The sequence below is a fragment of the Coloeus monedula genome, assembly GCF_965178545.1.
Source record: "Coloeus monedula genome assembly, chromosome: 1".
Classification (NCBI taxonomy): Eukaryota; Metazoa; Chordata; class Aves; order Passeriformes; family Corvidae; genus Coloeus; species Coloeus monedula.
The window spans coordinates 8,488,413-8,514,829 of record NC_138781.1 but is presented as its reverse complement, the minus strand read 5'-3'; the positions used below and the strand labels follow the sequence as shown (position 1 = coordinate 8,514,829).

At 39.0% G+C, this 26,417-nt stretch overlaps 1 protein-coding gene across 1 annotated transcript in view; it reads right to left on the bottom strand.

The window, feature by feature from the left end:
* The window catches only part of UBE3C (ubiquitin protein ligase E3C), a 73,418-nt gene extending 51,043 nt beyond the window's left edge, over positions 1 to 22,375 (bottom strand). The window contains exons 1-10 of the mRNA XM_082285235.1: positions 22,179 to 22,375; positions 11,778 to 11,831; positions 8,988 to 9,062; positions 8,189 to 8,335; positions 7,401 to 7,516; positions 5,909 to 6,066; positions 3,716 to 3,869; positions 2,692 to 2,912; positions 2,255 to 2,409; positions 263 to 450 (exon numbers count right to left, since the gene is read on the bottom strand). Coding sequence (XP_082141361.1) covers positions 263 to 450; positions 2,255 to 2,409; positions 2,692 to 2,912; positions 3,716 to 3,869; positions 5,909 to 6,066; positions 7,401 to 7,516; positions 8,189 to 8,335; positions 8,988 to 9,062; positions 11,778 to 11,831; positions 22,179 to 22,244 — 1,334 coding nt within the window. The 5' untranslated portion in view covers positions 22,245 to 22,375. The remainder of the gene's footprint in view (positions 1 to 262; positions 451 to 2,254; positions 2,410 to 2,691; positions 2,913 to 3,715; positions 3,870 to 5,908; positions 6,067 to 7,400; positions 7,517 to 8,188; positions 8,336 to 8,987; positions 9,063 to 11,777; positions 11,832 to 22,178) is intronic.
* Between the last annotated feature and the right edge of the window lie 4,042 nt (positions 22,376 to 26,417).

Sequence of the window (26,417 nt, the reverse complement as noted above, 5' to 3'; positions counted from 1 at the left end):
GAATGGCACTCAACACTGCCTCTGAGCAAAGGAAAAGAAAAAATGCTTCCACGAATCTTGGAAGGCCATAGTGAACAAGAAAAACTAGACACAAAGAATCCACTCTGGTTTGCCTGGAATTACTGTTTAAATTCTGAAAATCTAATTTATTTCAGCCAATTGTAAAAGAAAACACAGAAAAAACTCCATATGGTATTTAAAACAGGTCTATCTAACAATTTTAGATGTACTACAGTTCAAGATGACTATTATTTCTACTTGCCTGACTTTTGGCACCATCATTCGGTGTTGTACCATTAGCGTGTGGCAGATTGATGCCATCAGGGTAAAGACCTCTTCACTTGCTGAATCTCTCCAAACCATGTTCAGTAGAGTGTTTGTCTGCTGCTTTGTGTCCAATTTCTTTAGGCACTCCTCAGTTATGTACTGAACTGATATTCTCCCATCACCCTACAAACATATCAAAGGCAAGTTTACTTTTAATTATTTATAATGATTAAGTATCCCTTTTTGTATTACTTCCATATTTAATTAGAACATAAAGTTCTCTTGTACAATAAATAAAATGGAAGCACATATGCATATCCGAGTCTTAAAAGTATCAGACCCAAGAGCCAACTTAAAGCCCCAGGCAGGTAACTGTTGGGCTGTGGTATCCATCCTTCACTGAGGCCAGTGGAAATACTCCCTTTAACGTAAGCATGTTCTGCAACACGTGGATACAACAGACAAAATCACTTATTGGCATAAAACATGTGAATAATCATCTCTTCTCCACTGACATCAGTCAGCATTGGACATGAAACCCAGAAATGAATGTCGACTCTAAATTCCTTTACAAGCAGTATTTTCAGATTCATAATTCTTGAGTTAACAAATGACCACACAGTTCAGGGTGGTCAGTTCACGTCTGGGTAGTACCAGCAGTGTGTGAAGAGGAATACTTTCCCTCAGCATACAACTGACTCCACCTCAACCTTTTTTTTTCCTAATTTCCTATCTTTATTTTGTCGCCAACTGAGCAAAGCTGTCAGGCTCACTGAAGGACACAAGTTAACCAATTACAAATTTTTAAGAAAGAGGGGTTTCCCCACCCACTGACCTTTTTTTTTTTTTAAGACAGGCACGCATGAAAATATGGCATACATTAAAAAAATCATAGGAGAAACACACAAAAAAGCGTGTCGCAATAAATAGTATTATTTATATAAAGCCTCCTCAGAGCAGTTTTTTTTTCTAGTTTATGAATTAGTGTAAGTTAAGTTATCTGTGAACAGAAATTTCTGCTTTGTTTTTACCTAATCACCTCTTAAGTAACACCAATCTCTAAGCCACAAGTAGAAACTGCCAATATTTACATTGCACACCGTGTGTGTCTGGCAAATTAAGTATTTTATTCACACTATCCTGGTAAAGATTTTGGTGTGACAGTAACACACAGCATCTAAAAACACGCAAGTAAAATGCTCCAAGTACTCCCTGGCAGCATGGCCCCAAGTTTGGTTTTTTTAAATGAACCCTAAAGATGATGAAATTTCACACATTCTACAAGGAAAGCATGCACACTAAGTCGTTTGAATGGCTGTGTCTTCTGAAAGATACATAAAGGCCAGTAAGAAACTGCTGAATTTATATCTGTCCAACTTTGGTTAGTCAAAGCCTTGATATGTGTAGCAACAGGCTAGAGTTAGCACAGATTTATTCTAAGTTTAAACTATAGTGAAAAGTTCTATTTATAACACTCTACACATTATTACAGAAAGCAGGTGTTTCACTCTGAGGGCTTTTGAGTTAGTGGATATATACAGAGCTACTCTGCAGGGTAGAGACTCTTGTTGAACTTGTAGTATTTCCATGACAAAAAAAAAATGAAAATACTAAGTTGGAGTACTAGTATGTTTCACGATCTCCTAGCATAACTATGGACCTACAGAATAGAGAGAGTAATAAAGTCTCAGTAAAATACAAATGTAAAAAGGTAATTTTAAGCCTTTTTTTTTAAAATAAAAGCTTTATCCTTACACAGACACGCTATCTGTAGTTTAGGATCTCTTATTATAGTAAGGGCTTTGTTTTTAATGTTAAGCAACCAGTTCCACTTGCTTGCAGTGAACAGTCACCTACTTTCAAGAAGCAAACAGGCTGCCTTCTACATCTACGGAAAAATATGGGACTTGGAGTGATCATGTTTTTGCCTATCTTTGCTGCTGCTGCTATAATACAAATCCATTCATAGAAATTCTGCACTGCTTACTGGTGTAGTTGTCATTTTACTGATCTCTTCATCCTCATCTTCAGAATCACTGTTTGCATCTTGACAATTTGTACCAGCAGCAGACACAGGCAGCTGAGAGAGAAAAGTTTGGAGTACCCTCAAATACACAAGAAGTCCTTCCTCTGAAAGGGATCCTAGAGCACATACATTGAAACAAAAAGATCATCAGCAAGATCACACTGTGCTATAAAATATATCTTACCAGAAATACCCGACCAAAACAAGTTACGCCAAATCTTATCAAATTAGCACATTTTTATAATGTTAAGGGTAGGAACAGGTAATAAAACAGATCTCTCCAACACTTGCATGCACAAACTGTCCTTTTTACTTGGCAATGAACCATGCTGTGGAAATACTCAACATATTAATTCCAACATGAAAAAAACAATGAATTGGCCACTTAGCTTGCTCACCCAAATATGTTTCTCCTACTGTTAACACAAAGTAGAAAAGGCATGGGGCTTGATCACTTCTTCTTGAACATCCACTTTCTGCTAGTAATAGTGCATTCAGAAAGAGTTCGTACGGGAAAATGGTCTGCCCATCAGCAAGCGCTGGAATGATGAAATGGAATATCTGATCTGTAAAAGGTGCTGCCAGAAACTCCTCTGTGAAGGCGGCAAAAATCTGCTGCCTGAAATGAAGAAAAATTGTTGCTATAGAGAACACAGGCAAAATTTCCCACAATCATACCAATGGAATAATAGATCATTTTGCAAGTATGAATACATCCATCAAGAGGACTGCAAAGATATGCTCCATTAATCCTGTCCTAGTACATCAAATTTCTCAGACTTCTCAAAAATTAACTTCTCACACTAAATCCTCTTCCTGATGATCTTACATGCAATTTTATCCTTTAAACTTTTCATTAAATCAGAGGAAACTATTCTGAAGTTAAATACATTGTTTATAATATCAAAGAACAAAATACATCTAACAAACTCAATTAGTCTTTTTACACAAATCCCTATTTTAACACAAAACACTACTGCATGTGATACAACCAGAATTTGATTTATGTTCCCTCTGTCTACATATCTGACTCTTTCTGCTTGTAAGCTGCCTTAGTAATTTCTCTCCATAAACCTCAGCTCATCTGTCACAAAGTTCTTTTGAACTCTAAAATTCTTTTCATCTACCCTTAGCCACATCTCTGCTCTCATCTAAATTTTCCACACCCTCATTCCTATGTATTGTGGCACCTGCTATTCTCTGTACTCTGTTTATTGCAGCATTCAGCATTTTATTGCCTTTTTCTTAAAGACACCTGAAACTACATTGTTTCAGTGATGTACAGTGTTACCAAAAAATCATTACTATTGCAAATAAATCAATGAACTACACTGAAAGAATGGCTGGACACTAGACAACAACAAACTGCACCTCTGACTACAGCAAATGAGTACTCAAATGTTTTAAGTTATCTTTATTTACCTTGCACCTTCTGGACAGGAGCTATATGTAAAGTGCAATGGCTTCAGAACATTCTCCAGAAGTATTTTTGCAATAGGAACACGAGAAACATCAGAATACTCAATACTCGAGGGAAGCTTATTGTTAATTAACAAATAAAGCGACTTGTAGTAGCCTGCAAGTAAAAGAAGAAAATCACTTTTAAACACAGTATTTTTTTTCTTTTCCATATAAAACAATTTAAATTAAGTTGAAAAATACTTTACAATTCATTACATGAAGCTTGACATAGGAAGACATTTTACAGTAGTTCAAGTCACATTCACATAATTAGCAGGCTATCAGCAATCTCTTTGGAAACACCACATTATAAAATCATTCACAGATAACCATATTCAGAGTCAGTTTGATTTTCAAAGACCAATCAACTCTTGCTGATGAAGTGAATAATTTGATTTCTTTAAATAATGGCTTATGAAAAACATGTTTTCCTTTAAGTGACTCTAGTCATGTTGTCCTTTTCACTCTTCCAGAAAGGAAGAATTTTCCACTCTACTCCAAAATATGACTGCATCATACAGGTAAGAGTCCTGCCAGCAGAATGTCCCAATTCTGTGACCATCTTGCCTTAGCAGGCTGAAGAATACAATCACTATTTCCAGAACAGGGCTCTCCCAGACAGTAATAAAATGCACTATCACCCATGCCATAAAGACATGTATAGAAAGTAATTTATTTATGTCTCACTGAAGTACAAATGGAACCATGTGATTTCATTCTTAACCAACTTCCTTCATGCTCAATGAACTCCCAACTAAGACACAAGTTCCACAATTACAGGAACACTGTAAATGCATAAACAGTGTCACATCACTGAGATCCCAGTCTAAGAACCCTTCTCAGGGACCACCTAACTTGTCACAGTGGAAGTCCCCATAAAGGAATGACTTAGCAATGCTGACCAGACACAAATGGAAGGCAAATTATATCCAAAAACATACACTAATGGCAACTGGTAAGAGATTCTTTACAAGTTAAGCATCAAAAGTTATTAGGACACAGAACATTTGCAGTTGCACAAAACCACTTCTTTTTGTTCTCATTATAAGTAATCAGAAAGCTATATTTTAGTAAAAAATTAATGATTCTATGATCTCAAACTTTCATATATCAGTTTTGAGGACAGAATACTATAATAAAAGAACAAAAACATGCATTTTGGAAGACATATGTATTATATAAAAACCAATGAGACAAACATACAGTTTCTGTTATGCCAAGGCAAGTAAAATAAATGTGCTACAATAAATTTTTTTCTGATAGTGACTTCAACATACAGTAGTTAAAACAAATCCTTAGAAACAGGATTAGGTAGTCAAGTCCACTGAATGTACTTCAAATATTAGAATATATTAGAAATATATAGAAATAGTCCAATAACTAATGATTGGAAGATGCTCTTTCTGCATTTTATACCAAAGAGGATGGATCCAAGAGATTTATTTCAAAATGGTTTTGTCTTTCCTCATGATCCGCAAGATTTGCTAACTCAAGCCACCATATCAACAAGCCAAAATAATTTATTTTGGACATTCCCAGAATAATGAAGTTTCTTTGCAACAAAACATCATCTTGGTGCTAACTACCCAATTCATTAACTTTTGGTATGTTTGCACAGGTGTCACTGACTGCAGTTTAGCAAACAGTTTTGCTGATGACAGGAGGAGAGAAATAAAAGCCAGGCCACCATCTCTGCTAAGGTGTCTGAGTGTTGGCAGGATGAAAAGGTAATGCCAATCTAGAATAATACTGAATATTAACATTTACAGAGAACAGTACTGCAACACAATGACCAACTTTTACACAACTGAAGCTTAGATCTGTCACAGTGTGTGTGTCCACGTGAGAGTGTCAAACAGGTACTGGAATACAACTTTTGTTAGGCAATATCCATCTACTCTCAAAATCTCTGCTACAAGTCTGTATCAGTAATTTAGTAGAATATTCAATTTATAACAGATTTTCCAAAGAAATCAAGCAGTAATTTCTCCAGCCATGACCTCATTACAAGCACAATATCCATCTAATGTATAGGTTAGTGTATGCAGCAGTTTATTCATCTGTGGTAAAGACAAAAATCTGATTAAACAATATGGGCTTCAGCTGTTTAATTTTTTGATTATTTCCCAGAATTTATGGTTCCTAGCTACTCACCTTTTTGAACCATGTAGTGCAAAATTTGTTCAATTAATGATGTCACATAGCTGACATCTTGTAAAACAGGCAAATACGTATTCTCAGATGAAAATACCTCAAGCATTCTCATAGGAAGTGCAACATTCAGACTGTCATCATTGCAATTCTGCAGTAGCCTATAAATGAAATTAAAATTACTTAACATGATATTTCTCTTATTTCACCACACATTCACCTTAAAGTAACTTATTTCTATCTATTTGGTTGCCAGGTGCTCTCACTGGTTTAGCTACATCTTTTTGACGGCATCTTTGTAACAATAATTCCTGATTTTAGGGTTATCTATGAATATGACATTGTACCTTTAATTCCTACTAAATTCTTGCTCTGAGTGATTTGAAAATTTGGAGGTCTACTGCATAAACTGGAAGAGAAGCAAAGAATAATACATGTTTTCCCAACATGCACCACTAACTATATTAAAAATGAAGCCATGAAAGCCCCAGAGCAACATGGGCTGGGAACAGGTGCTAGGGAACACCATATGCATAACTAACACAGTATGTCTTCATTTACAAACTGAAATATTAAAAATACAACCATTCCCATCATTTTAACAAGTTGTTTATATAACAGCTACCAGTAACCACAGAAATTATGATGATTAAGAGCCTGCTTAGAATTTAAAGTATTTTTTTAGTGCTAGATGTGTACGGGCTGACCTGCCCTAACAATGTGCTTTCTTCCCCATCCATATTAAGAGCTGCATTTACAAAAAGACAATTTCCACTGTAGTGAGAATGTACAATTCAATGCAGCGACACCACAGCTGTGTCCCACTGCACACAAGGACTTTAAAGCCCACCACTCAAGTCCTCTCTAGTATCTGGCTTTAAAGCTCTGCAGAGGGTCACAAATCCTTATTATTGATAAGAACAAGTAAGTTTTCTAATAATAGAATAACAATAGCTGCCAGATATTCAAGTCACCTTAACAGATTTACCTTCCTGTGATCCTCCCACTACGAATAATAAATTTAATGCTGAAGCCAATAATGCAACTGCTAAATATGCTTTAAATTCAAAATAAAGAGTGAGGAAGGGCATAATAAATTATATTAGTTTTGAAACAACATCTATCCAAAACATATCCTTGGAACATTAGTCTACTTCAGATAACAACATCTAAACACTATCAATTCCCAAGAAAACCTGGTTTCCACAAATATTACGAATGATGTCACTATACAAAACCAGTTAAGAACATACTCAGGCCTATCCTGGAGAGCATCCCTTAAGCACATGTTGAACTTGAAAGTCAACAGATCTTAAGAACGTTCCACTGTTGTACATAGGAAGAGGTATCCTATACCATAGCCTACATATATTTAATATAAATAGTCCTCTACATAAAATAAATGTACTTTTAATACTTCCCTTGCTGCAAAAAGAAACAAACAAGTGCTCAACATAATTTCTGAATACTTTTTACATAGAAAAAAAGAACTTACCTGCAACACAGCCCCAACAGTCTTTTTATTTGGAATAAGCAAGTAAGTCTGTCTGGACCATCCAATTGCTTGACAAACTGAGAACTCTGTTTAATTAAATTCTGACACATCCATACCTGCAACAAGATACACAAAAGTTTACAGGTTATAATGAGAAGTTCTATCATCTATGGCAACTCAGTAATATTTCAGTGCTGCTGTGGAAACCTTTGGAGGACTTACAAAACACAAACTCAGACTGAATCATGTTCAGTTGAGAAAAAAAAAATTGTCACACTACATAAACTACACAAGCACTAGTACTAAACTTTCAAAGTTAAGACAGAGTTACACCATCTGGTAATTTTTTGTTTTTAAATAGCCATAATTCTTTAACATCCATTATTAACAGCCACTATGAATCACACTTACTCACACATTTGGGAAACTGGCAGTGACTTTGCAATTGATATGCCAGCAATATTGAACAGTGAGAAAAAAAATACCACCCAAACACCTTGGGAATGACCAGGAGGCCAAGTAGAAATATTGTCTAAAAATTAAAATTCTAATAGAAGTGTATTATTTTATGAATGTTACTGTGAATAATACACGTAGGATTTTTCAGGGCTTCCTTTCACATACTATGTATGTGTGTGGGCACACGTACTTGTAAAATCTAATTTTTAGTTATTGTGACTAAATGAAAAACAGCAGAGTACACTGAAAAGTGCACTTTCAAGTGAAAGACTACTTTATAAGTGCATGAAATGCAAGTGCTATGGATCAAAGTAAGTAACAGTACTCACCAAACGCTTTGAATCCTCATTCTGTCTATAGAAGAAGAGTAACTGGCGAACTAGAAGAGTCAAATTTGCTCCATTAGCAGTGGAGAAGGTTCCTCCAGACTGGGCCAAATTAGCACAGTGATCAAATTCACTTCTTTGGATAGAGTACTTAAAAATAAAACATGCATCAATATATCAGTAATGGTTATGATTTAAAACAGAGGTGCAAAATTTCAGTTTTCATCCAGCAAGGTTGCAAAGTAGTAAAACAGATACAACATATATTTGTCAAGAGATCAAAATATACACATGATATCATAGTTGAAGCTGTAACTCCATTCTGTACCTCAGAAAGTACAGTTTCAACAAATCTGTTGCTTATCAAGAATATCACATCAAACATTTTAGTCTAGTTTACTCAAATTAACAAATTTAAACAAAGCTCTTTCTTAGAAGAATCTACCCAACAGCAACTTAGAACAACTTTTTGACTCAAACTACCACCTTAGCCATACTGTAAAAAAAATTAAAAGCTCCACTGGTGTGTCAAAGTTTTTAATACCTAATGGTTTTTAAACAATTTTTCAGCTAAAAAAACCACTGTGTGATCCCACTGAGGTCCAGTCACCTCACTGCTTTGCAGAACATAGATCTGTTTACTAAAATACTGAGTTTGAAATGAAAATGCCAAGAGGGAAAAAAGAACTTCCACTTTCTTAAATACTCAAAATGATTTTTCAATGAAATTATTTATGACTAGAAAGTCTCATTTTCTGCAAAATTGTTTAGCATCTTTCTAACTAAATAAACAGGTACTGACTTGGTGTTTTCTGTCTCTGTACCCTCTTACAAACGACTGGATTATTATTGCATTTTTCAGCCTCCGCCTTTCTTCCTGTAAAACAAAGCAAGAAAATTGAAATCAGCATCATAGGACTGACTTTAATTTCCACCATTTTATTAAATGTATTCGTATTCAAAATTTTATGGGTTTTTAATGAATTTATGTGTTTTTAATGAAAATTAAGCAATAATCATTAGTAAAATAAATTACTTTAATGCTTGAATCCAATACACATAAATCAGTGAGAATGCTTTTTGGTTTTAAGCACAAATTTATGATCAGATATTGCAAAAGGATCTTTAATACTCAGTGAGTATATAATACTACAGAAATCAACATAAACATTATTACTTTGCATCACTTTATTATTAATGCATTTTATTAGACAAAGTTTTAATACTATGTTGAAAAATGCTGAAGCATTCACCAAATTCAATTACATCATTCCTCTTTCTGCATACAGCAGCAAACACTGAGGACCCACTTATTTGTTTTCATTCAAATAATACAAAAGCATTATGATGCTGCCACAGTTTAGATTTTGGGACAACAATTTTTAAAAATCAGTTATTTGGAGACAGTACTTCTGTCAAAAGGAAAATTAGGCTTAAAGCTCTTTGTGGCCCAGGAGCACAACATGGAAATTAATAAAAATTCTTAGTCTCTTCTCCAAACCAGACATATCTAGTGAGTCCTTTTATGACATCTTCCTCAGTAGGTAGATCCTTTACAATGGCTCTGAAGAACTGAACACCAGCTTGCTTGAGATGCTATGGAAAGAGCTCTTGGAGGGTTCCCTGACAAAACCCTCAGCATATCCCATTACAATAAATATCTACGGGAAGTAGCTACTGTAGTTATGTTTCTAACAATGTCCATATGGTTTCTTAGGGAATAAAAGAGGGAAATAAAGAGTTGTGCATGAACCTAGAGCTGCAGAGCAGTGATTGACGGAAAAGTACAAGGATCAAGAAGCCTGCTTTAAAAAGAGAAATTTCAACCTAATCAATCCTTAAACTACAACAAAACTATAATTCTGAGAGTCACCAAGCAAAACAAAACACCTAATGTTTTCATTAATTTAATTTAAATACTTATAGGAAAGTTCACATAAACTTTCAATTCACAAAATCTTGATTTCTAATTTATTGTCCTATAAAGACACATCCAATTTAAAAACACAACCTCACAACCTGAACTAACCAGAGAGATCACCAGACAAAACTGCTATTCAAGGCCTATTTTATTTTTCTTGGAAAACCCTGGTTCTTAAAGCAACTTCTCTGAATAAGCAGATTCTTGAAGACTCTAATTACCTCTAAAGGATGGACCAAAATCAAAATTTTGATAGGCCAAAGGGTATTTTTCTCTCCAAAGTATCGACAGTACAAGTGCAATCAGGATAGAGTTTCAGAGAGGTGGTGTCTCCTCATCAGCATAATGTAAGGCTCAACTAAAACACAGATAAGTTCTCCTTCTCTTTAGGTACTGGTTTTATCTCAGAACACATAATTGTCAATTAGAGACCCGTAACTGCAAAGGTTTTAAGTCTGAGGTCACTGCTAAGACTCTGCTACAGTCAGTTTTTTAAAAGCCATAGCTGATTTTATTCTCAGAGGAGCCATTCATTTTGTGAAAATGTGCTCAATGCCACAGCAAATCATTGTGTGCACATGTGTACATGCACTGGGATGAGTGTATGGCTCTGCGTCAGCTTTGCAAAGGACAGAGCCAAGCAACTGAGTGAGTTTATGAACCACAAAGAAGAATTTTTACATATGTTGCTCAATACTCACTGATCATAAATCTGATTCATAACGGGGATTTCTGAACTAATGGGTGAAATCCTGGTGCTTTCATACTTGAACCTGGTCCATAACTACACACCCAGGTTGGAAAGAAAAAAAAGCAGTAACTGTCCACAGAAACAGAAGAGCCACTGCAGAACTTGTGCTTAATCTAGCATGGGTCAAACACACCTTTAAGGGCCAAAGAGCTGTTTTCTTCCTGAGCATGAAACCTGAATAGTTATACTTTTTAAACAGTATTTAACACCAAAATGTTTTCAACTTGTATCAGACGGGTGGGGGAAAAATGACAAAATTAACATATTCACTCAAATTCCTTTCAATGCCTATTCCACCTTTGCATTATTCCAGACTGAATTATCCAGAGCAGTAAGCCTTCATCATAAACCAGTATTAAGGTTGCTTAAAGCTTCACACATCAGCTTCTCACTGCTCCTTAATTATCAGGTGATTTCAAAGCACTTGAGCACCTTTCAAAGCATTCAAGAATCACTGTTCTGATTTTATGTTCACAGAACTGAGGCACACACTGGGGAGGTGAAGTACTAAAGGTCAGCCAAGAAACCATAGCAGAACCAGGAGCAAAAAAAAGTTTGCTGAGACCAACCCATAGTAATAGACTACGGACAAGGTAAAATTTGCAATTTACTAGCCAAATCCCTATCTTTTCTCAGACTAGATCCAATAAACACCAAAATAAAAGGGAAAATTCCCTTTGCACCCAGTGCATGCTTATCTTCTTTTGAGATTAAAAGCACTCGTAAGAAACATCTTAAAGCACTCAAACTGTTTTGCCAATTAAAACATACTTTATACAGAACTTGCAAACTGAAAGAAAACTAAAGAAAAAACTGAAACTGAAAGAACTAAGTACAACTGCAGCAGAAGTACTTTACACTGTAAATGTTAGACCAAAGAAAAATCCAGAGGGCAGGCAAACGCTTACAGGCTACTTTACCTCTCGTTTTCTCCTTTCTTCCTGAGTACGATGAAGGAGAGAAGCCTTTTCTTCCTACAAGACACAAATAAAGATACTACTGCATTTTCATTCAAACGTGCTTCAACTGTGTTCAGGATATTTAATGCAGACTTCACTTTAGGGATTTCTTGGAACGCATAACATGTAAAACAGAGAAAAGTAGCTGCTAATCATTTTCTGAATTCACAAACACAGGACTTGCAGCCCTCCCAAAAGAACAGTGATGGAAGGAAGTTACGTCCCTACGAAAAGAGACAGGCAAAGAGCAGCAAACTCTACTGATCTCTGTCCATGTTTGTGTTCTCAGCATCCCAGTTACCCTAGCAAACATCACCCATTTACAAATGGCAGAGCTGGAGCACAATAAGGTCCCAGACACCAGATCATACCAGAAGTCTGAGTGTTTTCCTTGCCTACAGGGTACATAAATCCCTGGCCCAGGTGCATACAGCAAGCTGTGGCACATTCAGAGCAATCACATCCTGTTCCAAAGCCCCATGCTTTTGTCTAACTTACAAAAAAGCATTAAGCTCTTATATTTACTTATCCTTTTTCTCAAAACTTGTACAGGAAAGATGTCAAGAGAGACATAGCATAAATGGCAGGAATTTTTTCTTTTGAAATTTTGAACTCTTCACCCAAATTAAGGCTACACACCAAAACTTTCAGGACAGTGATCTCACCAATAGAGGAAAAAAAAAAGAATACTGAAGTACTCATGAGGCCTCAAAACCCAATATTATTACACCAGAAAAACCATGCATTAGCTTTTAAACCACAATCTTATATGAGTATTCATAGACTACAATATATAAACAAAGCTCTATGTGCAAGAGTCTCTTACTGGGTGGTTCTGGGCAATTTCCAAGGAAATATACAAAATAACTCAAATTTGATGCACAGTATTCAGTTTCCACTGTAGGCAACAGGAGATGAAAGCACCCTGGCACCTTCCCAAATTCAGCCTAAAACACACAGCAGATTTAAGGAAACTATTTTCATTTTCTGACACTACAACACATATGACAACTTCATTTTTTTCCTATGCCCCCCATTAGCCTAGAGAAGTTAAGAAATTAAAAAACACTCAAACTAAAAATTTATTGTATTTTGATACAGAAAAATCAATTTAAAGTTGGCAAACAAATGTTTATAGAATATTTAACTACAGCTGAAACAACTGTGCTGGAATACTTTCAATGTCTATCAGCAGATACAAAAAATGAGAGCAAAACTCTTCTGCATTTCTTTTTTGATGATACAGAGGAATCAAAGTCATGATTCTCTTAGTTTCTTTAGGACAGAAAATACTCTAACACAGACCACCAAGAGAGTGAAAAATAAAAAAAATCCCACAAGAAGGTTAACCATCTTTCCTCTAAAGACAGCATTTACGGCCAAAGACACCACTAACTACAGCTACTGCCCTCTAAAGACAGGGTTTGTTCCATGTGTTAAACACAGTATAAACAAAAGTAAGGAAATCCATACATACAGATGATATATCTCAACTCAAGCAGTACAGAAATGCGCACACAAAGACAAAACAAGATACTAAATTAATAACCAACAAATGGCTTAAAGTTTCAGGACTTTTTCAACAGCTGATACCTAATGCATTAAAGAAGCTGGTGAAATGTCCCTATTTAGAAGTGATCATTCTGCAGGCAGCACTATGTAAAGTGCATTTCTGCTTAGAAACAACGCTTTTTAATTTGTTGTTACACTTCCGAAAGAATTGAAAGAAAAAGCAGAACATATAGAAAAGGAAAAACACATTGCTATGTGAGAGAAGAGAATGGTATGAAAAACCACAAACACCGTAAATACAAATGATCAGTAGATAAAGCAAAGTAAGTGGCCAGAGGGTTTATCAAAAACAAACCATTTAAAATCATTTGAAGAGAGCGGGAGATACATCAGGGCAGTGGATCCTCACTTAGTGTATCACCAGCTTTTCACTGATGAGGAACTGGGTCTCTTTGTGGCAAGCACTCTTTAAACCAATCCACTCTTTAACAAAAGTTAGGTTTTTAGTCAGCCACATACTTGCTTTGAGTACTTGTAAAGAAAAACGCCAACTTGTTAAAGTATAAATTAAACAAAACAGAAGAACTGTCCTAAGGCAATAAAATATTCAGGTAAGTACACCCCACCTTTAAAGAATTATTATGGGAAAAATAATACTGTTACTCACGTTCACAAGATATACACAGATCATAACTATGACTAAAGAACATATTTAAATTAAATTCAAAAAAAAAAAAAATCACCTTAAGAATTATTAAACCAAGCTGGAATATACTGTCTCTTCAGAAATTAAAAAGTAACAGTACATGTGCAAAATAAAACAAACATGCAGTAAGAAAGAGATGAAAAGAACCATGAAATAACCTTCACCTACAAAGGGCATTCTAACAAAATCATTTCTTAAAGAGACGTAACAGCAGTCACCTCTGAAATCCTCCCTGAATTGCCCCTTAACAGCCAGCACTGTGAAAAGAAGCCAAACTCAGTGTTCTGTGGCTGGCTGTGAATGACAACAGCGTTACTCAAGGAACACACATTTGACAACTCCCACCCAGACTCTCCTGACTGCTGCCAGCGACAGCCACTGTTCCAGCACCTCTTCCTGCTGCCGACAGCCAGAGCTCCTCACAGTAGACGGCCCGACAGGAGCTCCCAAAGATCACACCTGGCTCACTCCTACTCCCCACCTTGCCTTGATCCTGTGGGGATCATGCCACCGTCTTTTTTCACCTGCCAGACAGGCACACATCAGGTATCGAGTCTGCCTCTCAAGGTAGGCAGGCAGACAAGGTAGGGGGACGGAAGCATGAACATGGCTCTGTCCACCCTAACTCAAAAGGAGTGAAAAGCCATTCCCTGAATCACACAGTTCAGACTTTTTATGATGTAGTCTTCCTCCTTCAGGAGCTTGCCCTCCCAAGTGCAGAACAGGGAATACACTGTCTGTGAGTTTTCATGCCACATAGGACACATCTGGCAGTCCCTTCCTGCCTCATGCTTTCTCCAACAGAGAAACCACAACCAACCTCCTGCTCTAGCATGCGAGCTGCAGCACCATCAAAACCCAACTTAAGAAGTTTTCTGTGAGGCACTGCACAAAGAAACAAGAAAGCAGAGAAAGCTTGTATGACAGCAAAACACAATGCAACATTACAGACGATGACTCAAAGGGTAAGACAGAAGGAGGAAAGAGGTGAAAACAGGGAAACAGATGGAGGACAGCATACAGAAAGGAAAACTTGTGACTGCCACCAAAGAAATGTTGAGTAACATTTGAAATGCTAATTTGTACATGGGCATAAAACTGCTAGGTACTGTACTATTCATCACAGCAAAGTTCCAAGTGGCACCACTGCTGTAAGGGAGCAGCTGATGAGAGCAGCCACATCTGACAGTGGAATAATGTCAACGCCACTGCTTCAAAAACACCAGTTCAATCCATAATGAAAAAAAATTGAATTAAAATTGTTTTCTTATCCTTGTTTTGTTGCAATAAACTTTCTGCTTCCAAAAGTATGTTTGCAGAACTCCTAGCTTTCACATATCCTAGACAAAGACTGAATAAGGTACACAAATGTAGAAATTATTATTCTTTTCCTTCCGCATTTGAACACTTCGTCTTCAGAGAAATAAACTTTCAGCCCTCTTGGCTCAAAATGCAAATACAGAAAAGCAAAATGTATACATAACTAAATCCTTTTCAACACTTCTAATATCTGTTGACTCTTAAAATTTGAAATTGAACACTCCTGGACAGCTATGTTAATCAAGCCATCTTATAGCAAATAAATTTAAAACCTGAATATGCCAGATGCAAAGATGAAATGGAATAATTATTTTCAGGTACTAGCTAAACACTGATTACAGTTTTTTTAAAAATTAATAATAACACACTGAAGCCAAAAAATTAATATTATTAATAAATGTTTGATGCTTATTTATAAAGAAAGAGGGTTTATTTTGGCTAGTAGCTGAGAATGCTTTGTATTTCACATTACAAGAGGTCATGCCAAGTACAAGGCACGACTTTTTATGAAATTTTCTTTAAAAAACAAGTCAGCACTTGATCTTTTCAATTTTTGTGGACAATAATAAAAACTTGTATGGCGTTCATCTATAAAATCCAGGAACTTGAATCTTTTTTTCTTTCCTCAAAATGAGGAACATGACTTTACAGCTGAATTTAACTTGAACCACATAAAAATCAGTAACAACTCCTAAAACAAATGAAGTGACCTAAGCAATTTATAGAATAAAATTCCTTTCAACACAAGTATTCAGTAACTCCAGCAAATAAATGGAAAATTTTCTAACATGAATTTTTATAGAACAAATGTGAACACTGGGAGATGCCCCCCACCTTCTCAACAATGTTTCTATTTTCCAACATTATTTTAGACAAGATGAACTCTAACCGGGTTTTTTTAATATGAATAGTAAAAGAAATTTGCATTTTTAAAGGCTTACAATGTCTTGAACTGAACCTCAACAACTTAAATTCCATTGAACATGTCTGAGTATGTTCAGCAGCTTGAAATATTCTGCTTTTAACCAGTTTGTGACTCTTCCTTATAATGATGCAAATAATCAGAAGTATGTTTACAAGTAGAGCAGACCATCTTGCAGAAGGTAGTTTGAACTATGCCCAGGAGGAGGCATTTGGCCCAGGAAAGCCTGGCCTCACCAAAGCCAATGCCACAGTGCTTGCTAGAAAACACCTCAGCATTTTAGCCGAAATTTACCGTGGGAGGTAGGGAGGATCTGGAACCTCTTCTATCACGGTACCATAAAGCTACACACAGTGGAACAAGGATTTGATCAGAGGCTCTAGAGGCCAAATGAAATGCAAGAAAGTTGCTTTTACATTTATGCTTAGTTTGCCCCTATTATGATTTTTAAGAGGTTTACTGTACACAAAGCTGTAGTTGAGCGATTTCTAGGGGAAGGCATCCCTGCCCACAGCAAGGCAGTTAGAAGGAGGTAATCTTTAACATCCCTTCCAACCCGAACCATTCCATGATTCATCATTTTCTCAGGAACGAGCGGGGAAAATGTATTTATAAAAGCAGAAGTTTTTGTTCTGAATCTGAAAAAATAGCACATAAGTGAAAATAACAGAATAATCACTGCTGCTGTCAGCTAACTACAACTCCATCTTTTGCAGCTAGCTTTCAAATGAGGAGAATTTCAAATGTTACAGAAATAGGAAAAAAATGCCCAAGAATCTAGTATGCATCAACCATGTAGTTTCCTACCAACAGGCAGTCATTATTTTACAACATGATGGTCTCCTCATACTTCCATGCCACAGATCTGAAATTCCAAGAGTATTTCAAGACAGGCTGTGACACTGCAAGATTCTGATTAAAACACAGCTCTGACTCAGAATGAGGAAGGTACCTGCACACAGATCTACGCCATGTGCCTTATGGGACAAAGGTCTTACGGAGCAAAGCACTGCAATGTCGTCCCACCATTCAAAAATAAACACTGAATTTAGAATTCTAATCTAGAAAACCTGTACTATAAATCCTTAGTAACATTTCACTTGCATTGTCACATGGTGTAGGTTCAAATAAGTTGTAATAACAGAGAAATTATTCCTTCCTAAAATTTTTACCTATTTTCCTCAATCAATCAGTAAGAGAGAAACAAAACCATTTTTAAACTGTCCCATCAATGTTTATATTCTACGGACATCTGTCAAGATAGCCTTGGCAGATCTCTCCATACACTGGCAATCTTACAGTTTCTTACAGCTTCTATAACTTTTATTCCACAAGAAGTTATTTCATGTGTAAAACACAGACAACAAAGAGCAAACAAGGTGCTTCTGGAGTTCTACCTCTGCACTTCAGCTGAAAGCAGGGGTAAATATATCCAAGAATCTGATGTTTAATGTCATGCTACTAATTTAAGAAAGTACATCAGTAACTACTTAATTAAAATATAAACAAACTTCGTAAATTGAAGATCTCTGATTATTAAAAATGTCCATACTAAATTACTGAGACATTTTAAAATACAGATGGAGTCATCAGTATTTGCTCATTAGTAAGCTTTCATGTCTTCCACAAAAAAAGCTAAAGATCAAAAAGAACCCCAAACTCAATGAAGCTGTTCTCACTTTCACTTTCATGACAGTGCTAACCCATCTTTACTACAAATTCTGAAAAAGGAGCGGGTTTTTAAAATCATCTCATAATAGGTTATAATTTTAAAATACTCTATTTTGTTGGGATTTATAAAAGCACAGTTTAGATATCTCAAGTGATACTGTACATTTGACTTAATATTCTTTTAACTATTTTACCTGTTAAGACTTCCAAGGCTTCATTCATAATTAAACGATGTGGAGCTACAGAGCCCCTTGTACCTCTCAGCACTGGCCTGGGGATCCCCTGCATGGATGTACTAAATCATTGCTACCTCCGATTTTTCTTAATACTAATGAATTTAATGAAGTAACAGTATGCCTGACTGTCCCAAATCAGGCTGACATGGTTAAACCAATTTTGTGCTGTGTTCAACTTCATGCTAAAATCAGTGAAAGCTGCCAGCTGCCCCCAGAAGGCTTGGTGACACTCCACCTAGCAGAAATATGTTCACTGCACGGGACACAGGGAAGCACCCAGGTGAAGGACCATCTGCTTCAGTCCCCTGCACAGTTGGGTTGGGTGAGGCCAATCTGAGCTGCACCCCAAGCCAACTCTTCCTGCACAGCTCTGCATTTCCTGTCTAACACACCAGACTCTCTGCAGCCCCAGCCTTTCAGACAACAATTACTGCCCTGTACAAAATGTCCATGAGTAATTCAAGACGTTCCTGTATTGAACTCCAATAACAGCATTCATTTTTGGAGGCTACTTTACTTCAGAAGCACAAAAATATGGTTTGCCAGTTACAATTAAACTAAATTTGAGAATTTCTTTTTAAGAGCCTCATGAAGTAAGGAACCATGTTTTAAAGGAGACGATAAGCTACCCTGAAAATAAAAATAAATAAAACCCGCTAAAATTTGCTTATCACATTGTAAATAAAACCCTGTATCTACACCCTCAAACACATACACAACAGTTCAAACAGTCCAGATGAATCAGCAGATTCTTGAAAGTAGGTATGGAAAGAAAAGTCCAGACACTGACAGTACCACCTACATTTTTACACTTATGTACAATGCAATATTATAATATTACAGTAATATTCTGAAAGGATCAGTCACTGAGGCAGTAATTTTGAGAACATTAAATTGCAACCCAGGACTAGAACAAAAACAAGTGATACTTAAAAACTACTTTTTTTTTGTCAAAAGATACAGGTGGATTGAAGTGCCTCTCCAGAGCATCCAGAATTCAGACCATAACACACCTGAATATAAGATGCAAACCATGCAAAAACAGACCTGAAGCTCTCTGTTTTTGTAACTCAAAAATGCCATACAAGCTAGTGACGAGAAGGCACACTAGATTCAGTACCTAACTGCCACAATTACGCAAGTCCCCAATTATACTTCTATCATTGTGCTTCTACTGATAGAACTTAATGAAATCAGCCCCTTGTGAGGCCTAGCGGAACACTACAGACACACATCGCGGTGCCAGACAGGTGTCATGTGAGCCATGACCAACACACTTACTGTTTGCAGCTGCAGCTCCACCAGCAAAACCACACTTCTAACAGTGCTGCTGATCACTATTTTGGTGTAGCTGTACTCACATCAGGCTCCGCTGGCACCTTGAACACTGGATGGCTCCTCCAACAGGCATCCCCGTGTCCATACGGGGAGGTTTTGCCATTGTTCTGCAGTGGTGCAACCACGTTTGGGGAACTTCCCCAAAGTGGGTACAGAGCTATCCTTAGCACTACGCAGCCTGCATAGCCCCAGTATTTCTGAGTTGTGCCTTCTTCCACCAAAGGAATTACAGCAGGCAGCACTAAGTATACAGCTAGCTGATGCCTTGATGGGGCTACCTGAAAACAGAGGCTAGACAAAATTAAGAGGATAAAAGCAGGTATTTATTGAAGGGCCTCCAAGGTACACTTTGGGCAGTCAAAAACCTTCAGAAAGGCTATACCCAAAATGGACGACTGGATCAAGGGTTTTCATACTTTTACAAGTTTGGTCCATTTGCATATCAGGGTTAATTCTCCAGTTACGATTTCAGGTAATGAAGTCATTACCCCAAGTCTGCTGCCCCCTTTAGAGGCTTTGTTTACATATTTCAGGGCCTGGGACAGTAAGGTGTCCTTGAAGTTCAGGCCTAGAGAGGATTTGTTTTGTCTGACCAGAATGGGAGAACAGTAACTAACAGGCTATATGGATTCTTAGAGTTACACACTAAAGCATTACAGGATATGAAAAATATAAAAGATAAAATCCTAAGGCATCAAGCATGGCAGAGATACAGCACTGGATCTTTCTAAAATTAATACACCATTTGGAAGGGGAAGAGCATTTGTCAAAAAATGAGGTTTTTTAGTATGTGTACCAAAAGCTGAAAGGAAATGATTTACAATTCAGTCTTCTGTAAAAATGAAGCCTATAGGTATGAGAAACATGATCCCAAGGAGCCTATGATGTGAAATAATGAGAAACTCAGGGAACCCACATAAACATTTCCCACACCAATCTCTGTTGTATGTTTCCACAGAAGTTCAGGTAAACTGCATTTAGAAGTAATTTTTAGTACTGTTTAAATAAATTCTTTCGTCAGTACCACACACAGTTTCTGAAAATATGCAGCTATTTCAAGGACACTCTAGGATGTCTATATAACTGTGATGCCCAAAGCTGCATGTAACTGATTTGCACTGATGCAGCACAAGCACTTTGGTAAAATCATGAAATCTGTGCACCAGTCAGTATCAATCTCATCATGAAACACAACCTCTACTGCACAGAGTGAAGGTTATGCATCAATTTCAGCTTCCGGCCCTTTGTATGCTAGTATTTGCCCTTGGAAATTTATGCCTGCATAACATTAATAAATTTGTCCCATATAATTAAAATAGACATAATTCTGATACATTTTCATTATTTGCTAAGTGTAAAAGAATATGTTATGACAGTTGTTTACTTCTGTAGAAGGCAACATGTTCAGCAAGAAGCACTATGACCAAGTCAGGGTCAAAAGTTGCTAAGTACCTGAAGTGTACAGCTCAGGACCAGGGCATGTTCTGCCAATTCCTACTTAAGCTGGGGAGTATTTATGGCATTTTGACTCATGTAATGCCAGTTTATGTAGCCTAATGAATAGAAATGTAGTAAGATAAACAGAAGATGACTCAGAGGAAAAGCTGCATAATCTAAACACAGTTCTGAACACAATCTCTTCATATTAAGTCAATACGTCAAAATGCAAACTTCACTGTGCTTTTAATATCACAAACTGCAGCATTTTTGCTCATTTCTTCACTGTACTGCCAAACCTTAAAAGTTTCCAAGAACCAAACTTGCTTTTAGTGTACAGTAATAAAAACTTAAGACTTTTTTTTTTTTTTACTCAATTAAAATTCAAAAATACTAATGGAAACACTCATTAGCTTCCCACACAGCCATCTCCAATGACAACAGGGAGACTCAGTATTTTCACGGTGAATTAAAGTAACTCCTACAGATCAGGCCACTTCTAAAAGCACTTAGTCCTTTCTGTCGTTCTTCCGAAGTCCTGTGCCCTTCAGTGCTCCACTAAACATTTGCTTACCCTGTCCAATCAGCAAGATCTGAATAAATCATTCTGCTTCTTTCCCATCAATAAACTCAAGGAGATCAAATAGTCTGGTACAGCTGACTATTAACTGCTACTCACCCTGCGCACAAATTGACTGAACCTAAACTTGACAGAGACCAACCCGGCAGTCCCGGCTCACATGGATGAACCTCCCCCAGCAATTCGGGTTGTGTGAGGCTGTGTGTGTCCCACATCCCTCCGGCGAAGCAGGTCCACGCCAGACATTCCCTCTGGAGGGAAATGACAGCAGGTCTCCGAGTCCTTCCCCCTTGGAAGATCTGGAGAGCGACTGCTCGGGAGGTGCCACCAGCCACGACACCCGGGATCGATCGATCGCCTGCGGGAGGGACGAGCCAAGGAGATATTTCCTCGCTTCCCACAATCCTTACTACACTACAAGCCTGGGATGGTGTGGCCTGATTATACAAAAATAATAATAAGAGAGAGGCAGGGAGAGAGGAGATAAACACATCATCAGGAGGGGAGGGTTTTCCCCCTCTGTTAAACCTTAGTCATCGCTGCTCCCATTTCTGAAGGCCCGACGGTAAAAGCACCGATAACAGGGCGGGGGGCGGCGGAACCGACACAGACACAGGGACGGGCGGGCGCCGCTCCTTACCTTCCTACTCGCTCCTCCGAGGGACACCTTGGGCCTTGTTTTGAAATCCCCTTCAAAGCTGAACATGTTTACAGCTTATCCCATGGGGAGCGGGGCCCGGCCGGCCGGCAGGGCGAGCGGAGGGGCCGCACGAACCTCCCGGGCTGGCGCCCCGCGGCCCGCCCGCCCCCGCGAGGCTGCTCCCCCGTCCCCCGCCTTCCCCGCGGCCTTCGCTATCCCGGTCGCCCCCTTCCTGACCGGCTGCGACGGCGGAGCGTAGTGGGAGGAGGGAGAAAGAGGAGGAGGGAGCGGAGGAGGGGGCACTGGGAGCGCTCCCGCCGGCCGCGCAGAGAAGATGGCGTCCGCCCGCCGCCCGCCGGGCGCGCTCCCGACACACGGCCGCGCCCGCCGCCCCGCCCCCGGGCCGCGCCGGCCCTCAGGGGCGCCGGCTGTCCTGGTTGTGGGTGTTCCACGGGAAACTTTCCCGCTCCGCTCTCCCCGGGAGCTGCCTGCGGGTGTGCAGGGGCGGCCGGAGCTGGACTGCGCTGTGGTGCCGCATCCTGCCCAGGCGGGCTGCGCTGAGGGCGAGAACCGAGCTGAGGGTCCAGCCGGGCTTTGGCACAGGGCTGCCCTCCTCAGCGTTAGTGGACTATGGGAACACACTTGTTACACGCGCGCACACACACACACACATATAGATAATTCGTACTTTTAGCAGGATAAACATATCACAGAATAAACTAGGCTGAAAAAGACCTCTGAGATCACAGAGTCAAACTTTAGACCTAACACCTCCGTCAACTAAGTGCAACATCGACTTAACTCTAGGAACGGTGACTCCACCTCCCTGGGAAGCCTATTCCAATGTTTACTCGCCTTGTCCTGTGAAGAAATTCCTCCTGTTGTCAACCTGAACATCCTCTGGTGTAACTTCAGGCCAGTTCCTCTCGTCCTGTCACTGGGAGAAGAAACCGACCCGCACCTGGCTACACCCTCTTTTCACCGAGATGTAGGGAGCGGTAAGGTCATCCCTGAGCCTCCTCTTCTCCAGGAAGAGATGGACATGTGATGCACATTGCTCCATTGCAAAGACCTCGTCAGGAAGAAGACTGAACACACCAGTACAGGCTTCAGTGTAGCCGTGATAAGACACACAGCCATGAAAATACACTCGAGAAGGTCCATGATAGAGGTGGGCTGGCACAGGAACGCGGCCCCAACAGCTGATGAGGAGTGAAAAGAGAAAAAGGCTGTAATGTAAAAGCAGCAAAGAGAAAAAGGCTGTAATGTAAAAGCAGCAGACCCGAATGGTGAAATGACACCTGAGGCCTCTTTACGTTTCTTAACTCATTCTCCATTTTTCAGTGCGGTGTCTGCATCCCTCCAGATACAGAGGTGGCACAAACAACAGCAATAACAAAAAGCAGTTCTTCAGTCTGCAGCTCAAAGTGTTAAATAAATATAGGTGGCCAAATCCAGCTTTCATTCCCTTCAGTGGAAATTTGATTTCACGAGCTCTAACTCGTGAATTCTCACATCAGCCTATGACAACAAACAACTGGCCAACACCCACGTCAGGAGAGGACGTATGAGCTTTGCAGCTGTTCATACCAAGAGCACAATGCTCTTTAACTGTTGTCAAGCTGACTGGCAAATGAAATATTTGTTGAGATTTCATTGGATTTGGATGATTCAGAAGAGTCTAAATTTTAAAATTTCAGACTTTTCATAAGGGAATGAGTGCTTGGCAAGAGTGAGCATTAGCCTGGCATTTCCCCAGATAACATAGTCTCAGTATAAGCAAGCCTGGTCTCCTTAAATACTGTTTACAAATGCAGATGAGGTTTAGGGTATTGTGAAATACCACATCAAATGTTTGTTCATAGTTTCAACACATTGCATTGCTGATGAAATATCCCACCACTCTGTATTGCAATGATAGTTAAGTTTCTTCAAATATGACAAGACTAATTTCAATTTGACTTAAGCCTTGGTAAACTTTTTAAGTCTCATACAAAAAAGGACTAGTCTAGGTGCCCCTGGTGGTTAATTAATTAGTTTTCATTATCACAGAAGCAACCTATTAGGCCTTGAGTTTGTGCCATGTTTTATCAGTAGCAAAGACAACTTCGGAATGCAATCCCTCGTCATGTAAGAGGCTAAAGAAACATGAAACTACAGAGAGCAGAGTTTCTATGAAGTAGGGTTTTGACTGAAACACATTTGACATGTTCTAGCTCCAGTGTCAGGACACAAGCTCTTCTGCTGACCCTGGCTGTTACCTTCTGCAGAAGTAGTTGGTAAATGACACAGGCCCAGCTAATGAATGTCTGAGAAGTCTTGGTGATCTCTGGGGTCCCCAGCACAGGAAGGACATCAGCCTGTTGGATTGAGTCCAGAGGAGGCCACCAAGATGATTAGAGGGATGCAGCTCCTCTCCTATGAGGAAAGGTTGGGAGAATTGGGGTTGTTCAGCCTGGAGAAGAGAAAGCTTTGGAGTGACTTCGTTGTGGCCTTCCAGTACCTGAAGTACCTGCAAGAAAGATGGAAAGAAAGTTTTTACAATGCAATGCAGTAACAGGACAAAGGGAGATAGCTTTAAACCAAAAGAGAGTAGGTTCAGATCAGATACTAGAAAAAAATTATTTACAGTGAGAGTGGTGAGGCACTGGAACAGATTGCCCAGAGAAATTGTGGATGCCCCATCCCTGGAAGTGTTCAGGGACAGGTTGGATGGGACTCTGAGCAACTTGGTCTAGTGGGAGGTGTTCTATCCATGGCAGGGGGGTTGGAAGTTGATGATCTTTAAGGTCCCTTCCAATCCAAGCTGTTCTGTAGTTCTATGATTTGCATGTGCCCTTCAAGGCCATGACTAGTTTAATATTCTCAGGGAGCAGCAAGAACAGGTTGTTCCATGAAGGAAGCAAAGTGGATTCCCCCAGCATGACCCCAGCACAGGCCATGGCCTCGCAGGTCAGAACATAATCCCACAGGATCCAGAGAGAAGGGGCAGAGCCTGGCAGTGGTTACACAGGATTCACTGACAGCCCCAGGCAGGGTGAGGGGATGAGTCCACAGAGGGCAGATAGAGCTATGATGTACGTCCACGCTCCATCCAGGAGACAGGGCTGGAGACAGGTACACCTGAGCTTAGATGGACCAATGAGCAGTGGGGTGAGTGAGTGGGGGCCACGGATGAAGCTGTTCGGGGCAATCCTGGGCCCTGACAAACTCAAGGATGTCGGAGTACTGCTTTTGTATGTATATTAACCCACCTGCCTCACCAGCTGCAATCTTCCCCATCTTCCTCATCTCTTTATTACACATTCCACAAGACTTCTTGTGTTCTCCTTGATGCCTTGAGAGGCCTCCTAGAAACAGAGACTAGACAGGAGTAAGGGAATAAGGCAGGTATTTATTTGAAAGGTCTTCAAAGGTACCCCCTGAGGGCCAGAGGCCATTGCCAAGATGGATCCCGAGATGGACGACAGCTCACGAGTTCTTCACACTTTTATAGGTTTGGTTCATTTGCACATCAGGGTTAATTCTCCAATTAAAGCTTCAGTTTAATGATGTAATTCCCCTCAGTTTTTCCCCCTCTCAAAGGCTTTTGGTTTATACTTTTTGGGCCTAGGACGGTCTGGGTGTCCTTGAAGAGCAGGCCCGGAGAAGCTTTGTTATGTCTACCTAGCACAAGAGAGCAGAAATTAACAGGCTACAAGAAACTTCAGAATTACACACTAAGCAGTACAGGATTTAAAAAATATAAAAGTTAAAACCTAAGGCATCATCCTAATCACAGTTCTCTGCCCTGTGATTGTACTTTTTTGCCTCTGCTTGCATGTGTACACATTGCTCCCAGGTACAGGTGGCCTGCAGAAGTCCAGTTGTTTATCAGATGCAGTCTCTTAAAAAGATGTCATCACTCCACATTTTCTTCACTCCCTGAAATCAAATTTTCCAAGTGGGTGCAAATACCATCTTTTTCTTGTAAATGCATGCCATAGAAATTAAAACAGCAACACAAAGATAGTCACAGTTGTAGAAAATATGTGATTCAATCCACATTACAGAGAAACTTATCTACAGAGTGTCTCCAGTGCTTGCCTCTAGGTACCAAACGATAGGAAAAAATCCATGGTGCTCATATAGCCACTGTAAGATATTCCTTTCTCACTGTGAGTGGCTCGGAGCAAAGCCATCTTCTAAAAGTCTCTTGCTGACACTTCTGAATATTTCTTGTTGAGCAGAAGAAAAAGA